General features: G+C 34.8%; 1 protein-coding gene across 2 annotated transcripts in view; it reads right to left on the bottom strand.

Moving 5' to 3' along the window:
• The window catches only part of LOC307052253 (cadherin-10), a gene marked incomplete at both ends in the record, with an annotated part of 121,156 nt that overhangs the window by 14,731 nt on the left and 92,932 nt on the right, over positions 1-13,493 (bottom strand). For both annotated transcript variants that reach the window (XM_079703095.1, XM_079703096.1), the window contains 3 exons: positions 3,968-4,104; positions 8,788-9,041; positions 10,359-10,546. In XM_079703095.1, the coding sequence (XP_079559221.1) occupies positions 3,968-4,104; positions 8,788-9,041; positions 10,359-10,546 (579 nt within the window). The remainder of the gene's footprint in view (positions 1-3,967; positions 4,105-8,787; positions 9,042-10,358; positions 10,547-13,493) is intronic.

Here is a 13,493-nt window from a genome sequence, read left to right as displayed (position 1 = left end):
AGCTTTCCTGCAATTCATGTGGGTCTCAAGAGGAGTACATTTGGGAAAAAGTGAGGAAAGGAGAAAAAAATGAGAAAAATGTTATTCTGCTATTTTCCTACCTCCCTCACTCCTAAACAACTTGCTAAAACCCAGAGGCATAGTGTTCACCTCCAAATGAATCCTCAACTACCCCAAGTTACTTGATGCTATGGGGATAAGTGGGAAGGTATGATTCTTCTGTATTTTCTAGATGTGCTCTTTAATCTACTTTTATAGTTAGTGGACATAAGCTAAATGTTTTCCTTCAATACAAAGTCTTGACATAAAAATAACTCTTTTGTTGTTAACAATTCAGTTTCTAACTGTGCCACAGAAGCCAAGAAAGACAGAAAACTTTCACACCTAAAAAACTGCATTGTCAGTCCCTTCCCTAACACAATATGGAGATTCTCCAGCCTCTTTACACATAACTCAAGGCTCTTCAAATCAAAAGCTAAATCCACAGGGATAAACACTCTTTGTAAAGCATCAGGCCTGGAGTCACCTATTCAAAAAACAGTGCTTACACTAATCTTTTTACTGGCAGATGCGGCTGCTTATGTATAAATAAAAATATAAAGCCTTCCAAGGAAGCATCATACTGAATAGGAATGGGCATATATTTACCCCCTGAGACTCTTGGTCATCCAGCAAACTCTACTGTAGTGAGAATGTGTGAGCAACAAAGGATCTTAAAATGTATGTCCTAAGGTAAAACCATGCCATGTATTCACAGGCTTTTCCATACCTCCAGGAAGAAGAAAGTATAAATCGTTATCTAGAAATCCCAGGCTTTAGAAAGAGGTATTATTTCTACCTACTTAGGGCAAGGATTTCTATTAATGAGGAAGCGGGTATAGAAAATGGAGTCCTTCAGTCATAAACTTTGCTCTACTGTTGTCACAATATATTGCAATGCTTATAATTTAATTTTCAGATGTGGTTATAGGAACTCATTGGTTTCTACAACAAAGTGTTTTACAATCCCTGATTGTGACCTTAATTTTAGATTTTATATTCTCCACATGGGATTTAAAAATAATTTTTAAAGAAGAAAAAGAGAAGTTTTTCCTTGGTATAGAGCATTAAATGATTACCTGGAGTAATACTTGCCATACTATGGGATACACTGATATGAATGTAGAATTAAGCTGTTAGAGGCAGAGCCTGGAAACATTAGTAAGAAGTACATTTCTAGGTCATTTTGCACTGCTCTGGTCTTGGTGTATGGCACGCTTACCACAAACCCAGTGTTTAAAATCTAGTGAAAACAATTCCTTACATGCTGTTTCCCTCTCACCCTCATTCCATTTGATAATCGGAACAGTATGATGGGCCCCTGACTGTTTGTGGCTTGGCAAGTAGGCATTTCCAGCAGTTACTCCATAGACTGATTTTATTTAAGGGCAGAAAGTAGGTTTAATACTTAAAAAGAAGAATATAATTGACTTAGCTTTTTACAGAATTGTCATTACTTCAACTAGCTTCAGAAGTTAAATTTCTCAAAGTATCTGAAATGGAAATTGCAATTCCTAGCTCATTAGGCTTGGATAAGGAGCTTGAATCGAGCAGAGAGCACAAACAATCATGATTCTGTAATAATCAGACTGGATCCTGTCGGGCACATCTAAACAATGTGATACGGCTACAGATAGAGAAATAAAACTTTCCTTAAGAAAAACTAAAAAATTCTTTGTTCACCCTGAGAGACACAGCTATTTATATCTCATTATGGAAAAACTGGATTGTTTGGATGGTGGGGTTAATCTATATTTCAGAGGCAGATTTAGGAAAAAGTTAAATCTAGTACTTTCTCTTGAGGCATTAAGTTCATTGCTGATGATCAGTCTAGACTGGTTCCACCCACCCTTATTTAAGGCTCTGCTGTTGCCATCTTTTTTATTTTTTAAACATCTTTATTGGAGTATAATTGCTTTACAATGGTGTGATAGTTTCTGCTTTATAACAAACTGAATCAGCTATACGTATACATATATCCCCATATCTCCTCCCTCTTGCATCTCCCTCCCATCCTCCCTATCCCACCCCTCTAGGTGGTCACAAAGCACCAAGCTGATCTCCCTGTGCTATGCGGCTGCTTCCCACTAGCTATCTATTTTACATTTGGTAGTGCATATAAGTCCATGCCACTCTCTCAGGTCGTCCCAGCTTACCCTTCCCCCTCCCTGTGTCCTCAAGTCCATTCTCTATGTCTGCGTCTTTATTCCTGTCCTACCCCTAGGTTCTTCAGACCCTTTTTTTTTTTTAGATTCCATATATATGTGTTAGCATACGGTATTTGTTTTTCTCTTTCTGACTTCTCTCTGTATGACAGACTGTAGGTCCATCCACCTCATTACAAATAGTGCAATTTTGTTTCTTTTTGTGGCTGAGCAACATTCAATTGTATATATGTGCCACATCTTCTTTATCCATTCATCTGTCAGTGGATGCTTAGGTTGCTTCTATGTCCTGGCTATTGTAAATAGTGCTGCAATGAACATTGTGGTACGTGTCTCTTTTTGAATTATGGTTTTCTCAGGGTATATGCCCAGTAGTGGGATTGCTGGGTCGTATGGTAGTTCTATTTTTAGTTTTTTAAAGAAACTCCATACTGTTCTCCATAGTGGCTGCATCAATTTACATTCCCACCAACAGTGTAAGAGGGTTCCCTTTTCTCCACATCCTCTCCAGCTTTTGTTGTTTGTAGGTTTTTTGATGATGGCCATTCTGACTGGTGTGAGATGATACCTCATGGTAGTTTTGATTTGCATTTCTCTAATGATTAGTGATGTTGAGCATACTTTCATGTGCTTATTGGCAATCTGTATATTTTCTTTGGAGAAATATCTATTTAGGTTTTTCTACCCATTTTTGGATTGGGTTGGTTGTTTTTCTGATATTAAGCTGCATGAGCTGCTTATAAATTTTAGAGATTAATCTTTTGTCAGTTGCTTCATTTGCAAATAATTTTCTCCCATTCTGAGGGTAGCCATGTTTATGTTCTCCTTTGCTGTGCAAAAGCTTTTAGTTTCATTAGGTCCCATTTGTTTATTTTTGTTTTTATTTCCATTTCTCTAGGAGGTGGGTCAAAAAGGATCTTGCTGTGATTTATGTCAGAGAGTGTTCTGCCTATGTTTTCTTCTAAGAGTTTTATACTGTTGCCATCTTAAATTTCTTAATCATGTTTTAACATGAGGCCTGATACTTTCATTTTATAATAGACTCTAAAAATTATGTAGCCAGTCCTGTGTATGGACAAGAACTTTTGCAATTAGAGACAGATATGATTTTGAATGCTGGCTCTGTCTGTTACTAGTTGGATGAAATTTTGTAAATTTGGTCTAGAATTAAGTCATTCTAGAAACGAATGACTAGTTTCAAATCCCAGTTTTACTACTTCTGGCATTGTGACTTTGGACAAGTTACTAAAATCCTTGGAGTCTTATTTCCTTCTCTGTTAAATAAGGTCAAGAAAAATATTAGGAGGAAAGAATTAATTTAAAATTCTTAGAATAATACCTTCACCGAGTGTTTACTGTTAGCTCTTATTACTAATACCTTTGTTTCTTCACCTGTAAAAAGGAAGTAATATCTATCTCTGTGTTTATTGTTAAATAATTGACTCCCAGCATATTAGCATAGATTTTAATTCATGGCTTCCAAGCAACAATTTTAATACATTTCCCTTTCTCCCAAAGAGAATATCTTTAGTTTCCAATTCTAGATCATTTTTATTAGTTAATATTAAATGTAGATTTGTGGATGCCTACAGCTATTTCTCAGTATATATAGAAAGTATTGAAAAAAAATTATAGGTGTGGAGAAGCCTTTTAAATCCCTAGATTAAAGTTACAACTCATGTGTGCAATGAGAAGAAATTATTCTTAATACAAAATAAAACCTAAAATTATGCTACATATGATATACATAAAATTCATCTTACTGATTTCAGCAGCGATAACAGTAAGATTGTGCCACTGAGATAGTTCACGGTCAAGTGGCTTTGATGTATAAAGGGATCCATTTCCAGAATGTATGTTAAAGATCCTGTCAAGGTCAGTATGGCGATCCAAGGAAAATCTGAACATAGAGGGCAGAGAAAAATACATGGCAGCATTACTGATGGTTTGCAGGAGAAAATGGTGAAATGCAGACACACATATATAGTGATATATAATAATTTCAGGAAAGTACATAGTACTGATCCAGGATGCAGACTGTGTCATGGATTTATCACACACACACACACACACACACACACACACACAAACTGACCCTCTCCCATCCTCCCAAAACATCTTCCCAAGACCTGAATTGACCTTTGTTCTGCATTCAAATGCTGGTCTTCTGAATGTTTGTTTAATTAAATCATTGTCTATTGCATATTCAACTGACCTTGATGTATTTTTCCACAGAACTTGGAATTACAATTTTACATTACCAACTGACATTACCTAGTGATTGAGAATTCTGTTGAAGAATTATTACAAGGATCAAATGCAAAATATCATTCCCACTAGTAAAGTCTTTTAGTAAGACTATTGGAGACAACATTAGTTCCCTCGGAGTAGTAGATCATCAATTTATGATGGTGTTCAGCAGCTTCAAAGTATGATACCCAGGGAGCTTTGGTTTCTTACCCACATGTAGCATTATAAAATGTATACATTTTAACTAGAAATGTTTTAAAAATAGAAATGTTTAGGATAGGAGTTTTTATATGTTTGTATCAAATTAAATCTTAGTATATATATTACAAAAGCAACTATTCTGCAAATTGATTAAAGGCATTGTGTCGGGTGTCATTCCAAAGCCCAACTACAGGTTTATCAATCAGGATGATGTAGTTGGGATAAGTTCCATTATTTTGGGGGTTGTCAGCCAAGGTTTAAAAGAGCTGTACCCCTCATTGGTGGTTCCTGCCGCTTCACAAGCTTAATTGTTTACAAATGTTTCATAATTCTATTTTTTTTTTTTTTTTTTTTGCGGTACGCGGGCCTCTCACAGCTGTGGCCTCTCCCGTGGCAGAGCACAGGCTCCAGACGCGCAGGCCCAGCGGCCATGGCTCACGGGCCCAGCCGCTCCATGGCATGTGGGGTCCTCCCAGACAGGGGCGCGAACCCGTGTCCCCTGCATCGGCAGGCGGACTCTCAACCACTGCACCACCAGGGAAGCCCTATGTTTCATAATTCTTGAGTTAGCAAGCATAATCTCCCAAGTTATTTTTAAGGTTCCCTATTTAAAAATTTTAAAAACAAATCAAAATAAACATGACAAAACTAGGAGTAATATCTAGTTATGGCATATATTTTCCTAAGCCACAGCTGTCATTTATTTGAAGGAACAAGATATGAAATATCATTTTAAATAGTATTTTGTAAGTAATAACACAAAATAATTTTGAAAGTGCCATAAAACTTTTTTTCTTTTAGTGTTCTAAACTTGTATAATATTTTCAAAGATCAATTGAAATTTATGATCTTTTTACGGGGTTTTTAATAAATTGCGCTAGAAGAATAACTTAACATTTTAATACAGTTAATATGATTTTATTTTTGAGGATTGCTTATTTTAGATTTTTATTTTAAATGAATTCTAAGTAGAATAGACCAGTAATTTACAAATTTCCTTAATAAACCCCAGCCGTCTCTATTAACACAATATGGATTTAGTTTTGTATTCAAACTACATGCTTTAGCCATTCACAAATAAAGCAAAACATTGTATCTTTATATCTGGAATAATTCACAAATTATATCCCAGGTTGACAAAATTATTTTACTACTGAAAGATTCAATGTAAATTTTACCTCCTCCTTGGACTGTTTCTTGATTACCTGAAGTAGAAGTTATTTGTCCCCTTCCATCCTAAAGTACCTTGTACCATCATCTCTGCCATTTACCACATTGTACTAAGAATTCATTGCATCTCACATCTCAAACAGGAAATCAAACATGAAAACAGCAAGCGTCATACTTGGAATCTAGTAGATACTCAATGAATCTTATTTCTCATACTGAATCTTCTTTCCTAACAGACTGAGAATTCCCTGAGAAACAAATTAGTAACTGCCATGGTGACCCACAAATATTTGTTGAATGACTTCTTTGGCATTTTGGCAAATGATAAGTATCCTTATTTCTATTGAAATATGTCCGTAAGTTGCATTATGTAAATCAATATAGAGCATCATTGTCTTTTCCAAATCCATTTTATGTGTGTTTTGTCTTTTTTTTTTTTTTTTTTGTAGTTCAGTTTAAAAGCTAGTGACAAAATTTAAAGGATTATGTGAAATTATCTTGAAGATACAGAGAGATCCTGGTTCTTTTTCAAACCTGATATAATTATAGTTGACGCTTGAACAACATGGGTTTGAATTTCCTAGGTCTACTTATATACAGATATTTTCAGAAAATATAAACTAGAGTCTGTGTTTATTGAATAAATAAATCTGAGGTTGAATCATTGGATGTGGAACCGCAGATGCAGAGGGCCAACTATAAAGTTACACTCAGATTTTTGACTGTGGGGAGGGGGCGAGGGGAGATTTGCACCCCTAATCCCTGAGTTGTTCAAGGGGCAACCGTTTATTTCTCAATTCTCTATCAGTAAATTATGTTTATTACCTAACATTTTCATTAAAAAAAAATCAGTTCCAAAAGACATATTTTAGGTAAATACCTTTGATTATTGCATTAACATCCACAATACATGACATGGACAGTTTATAACATGACCAGTATTATCCGATTATCCATCCCTAAATACATTGCTTTAGTAAAACTACTTTACCTCTTTGATTATATATATATACATATTTTTAATCTGCATGGTCTATCAAGATTAACATCCAAAAATATTCATTTGCTTTTTCTACATCAAGTTAGTATAAATTCAAATATACAACAACGATCATAGCTAGACTCTGTCGTTAATAAGCAATGAAGTCATTAATTCTGTTGCTTAGTACACATAAATGGATTCTTTTCTCCTGGTCCTGAAATTTGCATCCTGATGAAAAATTTAACTTAAGAAAGAATCCACAGACATATTTTATCATGTAATAACCATTAGTCTATGAGAATATTTAGATTCTATTTCACTGTGTGGAAAAATATACTGCCTCTTAATAATGCCACGATTTAAACTGAACTTTTTAAAAATATTATATTTTATTTTAAGAAAGCCATTTTAAAACCAGGAACACAGAACACAGGCTATTAAAATCAGTTAGGAGCTCTGCCAAGGGAATGCTTGGTAGTATTCAATGGGGAAGAATAAGAGTGTATGTTCAATAAATGTCTACCGAATGAATGAAAAGAAAAAAAAAAAAAGCTTTAAAGGAAAAAAATCCAAGGAACACAGCAATTTCAATGACGATAAATGGATGGGAGAGCCATTTATGGGAAAATCATGCTGACAGATGGGAGCTGTTCTTGACTACCATATGCAGGTTTTGGCTGCCTATATGTAACCTGTCTTGCTGTATGTGACTATAAGAAAATATTTAGGTAAAATTATATAAATCAAATAATAATTTTAATATATATGTATGTATGTATATATATATATATATATATATATATATATAATATGAAGTCACTTGATGATATGGCAGATCCTACAGAATTTTAATCTTTGAGCTAGAGTCACATGGTACATAAAAGTAGAGGTTCCGACATTCCACTGCTGCATAGTTAGGAGCCAGAGAACTGTGTACTTGGAAATTGTACAACCACTTGAACTCCTACTAGACTGGCCCACATTGTAAAAAGGATAAGCAAAACCAGTCTGCTGAGGATAAGGAAACAAATGAAATCCAAAATAACTGATGGACTAACAGTTTAAAGTGAGCAGTAATTTTGATCCTGAATATTGTATATAGATATTTGTATTTTTTTAAAATGAGAGAACAAATGTCAGTGAAAACTTTGTCTTTCTCATTTGTATGTTTTTATCACATCTTATATGTTTTTAGGTGCCATAAGAAAACAAAGCAAAAAAAAAATTTGAAATGACTCTGATCTTTCTGGAGTGTTCTAAACTTTTTGATATAGCCAAAAGAACACCAAAAAAACTTCCCCCTTTCCTGGAAGGAGTATAGACGTTTCTAAAATCATAACTACATTGTAACATTGTTATGATTATATAATTTTTAATTATTAAAACTCCTCTCAACCTCATATTATTTAAGAACCCAAAATCACAGATAAATTGATTTTGTTACATTGCAAATGCACAGCTGAAACAGTCCCCTTTATCTGCACCAGGCTTCAGAACAACAAATATCTTAAAGAGACAGGCAGATGATACAAGCGAAGTTTCAGTAACTGGCATGAATAAAACGTAATCAAACTATGAAATTTGTGCATACCCTGCCCCAGAACACAGACAATTTATTTTAAATACTTGTGCTCACCCAACCTATGCACAGCCTTTTTTTTTTTTTTTTTTTGCGGTACGCGGGCCTTTCACTGTTGTGGCCTCTCCCGTTGCAGAGCACAGGATCCGGACGCGCAGGCTCAGCAGCCATGGCTCACGGGCCTAGCCACTCCGCGGCATGTGGGATCTTCCTGGACCGGGGTACGAACCTGTGTCACCTCGTGCCCCCTGCATCGACAGGCGGACTCTCAACCACTGCACCACCAGGGAAGCCCAGCACAACTCTCTATTTTAATGCATTAAATGCTTTAAATAGAATTTCATGCTCTCTACATTTACTTCAATTTCCTTTCTTTTCATCCTAAGCATAAGCATAATTACCTAATGGGGCTAGAAGTAGAATCTGGGTCCCTTGCCATCACAGTACCAATGATTGTACCCACTTCAATATCTTCATGAACCTCAAACAGATAGGAGGATCTGCTGAAAACAGGTGGTTCGTCCACATCTTCGATAGAGATTTTCACAATTGCCGTATCTTTAAATGGTCCTAGGTAATAAAATCGTGAATCCACATGGGTATTTTCTGCTTCAACCTTCAGAGTGTAAAGCCTTCGGCTCTCATAGTCAAGTGGCTGTATTAAAAATAATTAAGTAAATAAATCATCAAATTAGATTGAGGGAAATTGAATTATATGTTCCTTCCAAGATACAGTATGATTTTTAAAGCCTAGTTGAGTTGTCAAGTTGTTTATAAACTGTAAATAATTAAAATTAATAAAAATATATACTCTTTACACATCAGGTAGAATTAATTTTTACTTCTTATGTACTTAAAATGTAGTACCTCAGAACACAGGAAAATGAGATTTTAAATCTTAGAAAAATTGAAAAGGATATTAAGACCTGTCTCATATAGTGGTAACTCATTACAAAACATGGGCTGGTGGATTGTGTGTGTGTGTTTGTGTGTATGTATGTGTGCTGAGGTGTTGGCTACTGCTAAGTTTTTCTAAGTAAAAAATGCAGTAATCTTTTAAAATATATGTTGTGATACTTCCATTCTGTTCAACAGGCTCATGGCACTACATAAATTTGATGAAATTTTGAAGACTAATACAAAACTTTTCAGCAGTTATATGAAACATTGAAAATAAGAAAAAACTTGGGTAAGAGAAAAATTTTGATAGCTAATTGGTAATTAGATTACATTATGAAACAAAAAGGAACTTAAATATTCAGTAGGTCATTCCTTTGCTGGTCATTGTCTGTTTAAAAGTGGTTGTGTACCTTGAACTTCGCAATAGACTCTGAGGAGAGTTCCGTGATTAACTGACGGTTACTTTATACAAATAGAGTGTTCAGGACATTTCATTAGGACATAAATTTTACTGGGCCTTATTTTTTCTTATAAGGATGGTACTGAATGTACAATAAAAACTAGTTACCTTTAAATCATATCACTGAGCATATGTTAGCAGAAAAGTTTAATTTATGTAGCAGAAGGGAAAATGTGAACAATGAAATTATTTTCCAATCCATGCTGTCTCTTTTTATTAGCAACTCTAATTATTGCTTCATACATCTGGATAGATGGCTTCCTACTTTTTATGCCTCCAACTGTGATGACATATTACTATTATCAGTTATTAACTATTTTTTAAGGAAACGATGTTAATAAGGGGCTTTTATTAACGTGGCTCAGAAATACAATCACATGTATATTAACTTGCCTTTAAAAATTTGAAAATCTCAGATTTCATGTTTTAATTAACAAAAACATTTGGTCAAAACATTCAAGGAGATCTTTGGCTTTATGTCTCTCATACTTATGCATTTACATTGGAACATGGTAGGGATATTTCTTAATGGACAGAGCATGAGTCGATAATACATATCAAAATCCCTACTTCCTAAACAGTCAGATGATTATTTCTATTGACGTTCTGCACCTTTTTCACAGTGATGATGCCTTCCTGTGTGTCCTTCTCAGTTCTGATGTCAAACATATCAGTCCCATCACCATCAATAATTCGGTATTCTACTTCAGCATTTTCCCCAGTATCAGCATCAGTTGCTTTTACACTTCCAATGGATGTGCCAACCGGGGAGGATTCAAGAACTCGAAGATGGATGGTGTCTGTAAAGATTACAGAATGGAAGAGAGAGAGAAAGAGATTTCTCAGTTATAAATCTTAAACTCTACATTAGATGTTGACTAATAAGTTGAATACACACAATATGGATAATATAAAGTCTAGGAACAGAAAAAGTGGAAATCTGGGGGAGTTGGTCTGTGCCTATTAGAATTAGTGAGACCCAATTTCTAACTGTATCAAGAGTTCTGTTTTTAAAAATGAGCATGTTGTCTTTTTTTGCATTTGCACAAGTAACTAGATATCAGCTTTGAGTACACATATGTACCTGTGTGTGTTTATACAATCACAACAAATCACAGAATATACTGTGAATATTTATATATTGCAGTGAACATATTTTTAAATTGTTTTTCTTTTGTTTTTAGTTATTTACTACTCAGTTTATTTCAGCTGCAGGGCAGGACATTACAAAATTCCATGAAATCAGTCATAGTGGGGAAGAATCCTACTTCTATTTGTGACAGGAGACAAAAAGAATACTCTGTGGGAGAAATACAAAGATGCCCTTCACGGTGTCGGTGTAAAAACACTAAATTCTGACCAATTCCCTTACATTTCAGAGCAAAACAAGAATTCATCTAAACCCCTGGTACACCTACTCATGCTTCAGCATGAACAACCTCTCCTGCTAATGAGATTTATATTTTAGTACCTGATCATAAACTACATGCTACTGACAGATTAATCGAACTGAGGGACACTTCTGGTTAGAGCACCTTCTTGCTCATAAACCTTAAATAATTCTCCTTAATATACATAATAAAGTCAAGACCTCTTAGCTAGTCATGTTCTTGCCTGACTATATATTTCCTAATGTGTCTTTCTGTTAGCCACTTCCAGGAAAGATCTGCACCAAACTGGACTTTTCAAAGCCTTCTTGTCAAAAATTAATTTCCTATATCTCTATAGTTCACATACTATTTCCCTCACATAAAATTCTCCCCCCCCCCACGAACCTCAAATAATCATAACACAATTTATCAAATCTGAGAAAATGGGTCTATTATGTGCTGAGTGTTTAGGGGGCTATGGCCATCAAAATTCCTATGTTGAACCCCTAACCCCCATACACTACCTCAAAATATGACTGTACTAGAAGATAATGTCTTTAGAGAGGTAATTAAGGTTAAATGAGAACATTAGGGTGAGCCCTAATCTAACATGACTAGTGTCCTAATTTAGACACAGAGAGGCACAGAGGAAAGCCCATGTGAAGACAGGGAGAAGATGACCATCTACAAGCCAATGAGAGGCCTCAGAAGAAACCACCTTGATCTTGGGCTTCCAGCTTGCAGAACTTTGAGAAAAGAAATGCCTATTGTTTAAACCATACAGTATGTGGTACTTTGTTATGGCAGCCCTAACAAACTAACACAGGTATCTATATCTGCTCAGTTGAAAAGTCCTTTTCTAGGAGACATCATTAAGAGTCAGTTTCTACCACACCCTGTTTAGTCACTTAATGCGTACTTTTTAATTCTTTTTGTACATTTTTTTCTCTCCATTAATCTCTGGCAACACATTGTTGAATGAAACTCTCAATTCATTCCTTAGCTTCTGTCTTGTTGGCTCTCTTTGCCTTTGCTATTTCTTCTGCTAGAAACAGCTGTTTCTAGATATTCAGATGTCTCATTCAATTTCTTCCTTCAGGTGATTGCTCAACTCTGATCCCTCAGAAGCTTTCACCAAGAACCTTACTGAAAACAACTTTATTGAGAAGACCATTCCCAATCACTCTTCATATCCCTTGCCACTGTTAGGCATTATATTATTTACTTGTTTATTTGTATGTACCATGAGGATGTTGTGTTGATACAAGACAGGGATGACTTTGTATTTTTTCACCTTTATATTCCAATTGTATTTCTTTGAATGTAACACCTCTACATACTTATTCTCATGTTGGATAACTGAGAAGCTTCCTAACTCGTCTACCAGGTGCTATTCTTGGCCAAATCCACTCAGATCTCAGCTATTCTCAGTACACATCACATCCATATTATCCCTTTGAAAACAATAATTTTATCAATAATTATTCAGAACTTCAAAACCATTTGATAGCTCTCTTTGTACTTAAAATAAAACATACATAGGCTGGCCCTCCACAGATTGGCTCCTTTTTCTTGTCATTCCCTCCTTTACTTAGTAGTCTCCATAACACTCCTTTAGGTTTAGGACTCCTTTAAGTTTTTAAAATATGCTTTTCTTCTTCAATTTAATACACTTTTCTCCCTCATGAAAGATTTTCTACACAATGCGTTGCCTGTCAACCTCTAGCTCTTTCTTTTGATATACATTTATTTTCACTATACTTCTACCACAGAACACCATCAACTCTAGCCTACTTCCTCCAACAACTTTCTTTTAAATATTAAATGTTAGAGAAGTAGCATCTCAATGAATTGATTTATTACACTGGAGCCGAGGTAGCCTTTCTAAAAGACAGAAATGATTTAACTTCTCTACCAAAAGCACTTTTTATTGATGTTAGGATAAATTCTTAATTTCTTCATTTGGTTTATAATGTCTTATAAAATCTGGGTTTAAAAAAAATCTTCAGTACCATGCTTATCTATTCTCAAACCTAGAGTATATGTGGAATACAGCCAAAAATTTTTTTTTCAGTAAATGATCAGTCAACCAGACTAGAAACATTATAAATACATGGAATACTTAACAAAATAAATGCAAATAATATGGATGTTTTGACTGACATTTATATATATATAACCTGTATGAACCATCTAGAGAATATAGATTCTTTTCAAGCAGGCATGAAACATTGAACCCAATTTGATCAAGTATTAAGTTATTAGACAAGTTTGAATACATTTTAATAAATCAGTATCTACTAAATTATCTGACCAGGATACAATTAAGATAGAGATTAAAACAAAAAAGATAATCCCCCAAATACTCATATTCTTG

This window comes from Hyperoodon ampullatus (genome assembly GCF_949752795.1).
Source record: "Hyperoodon ampullatus genome assembly, chromosome: 4".
Lineage (NCBI taxonomy): Eukaryota > Metazoa > Chordata > Mammalia > Artiodactyla > Ziphiidae > Hyperoodon > Hyperoodon ampullatus.
This window is presented reverse-complemented; position numbering and strand designations above follow the sequence as displayed.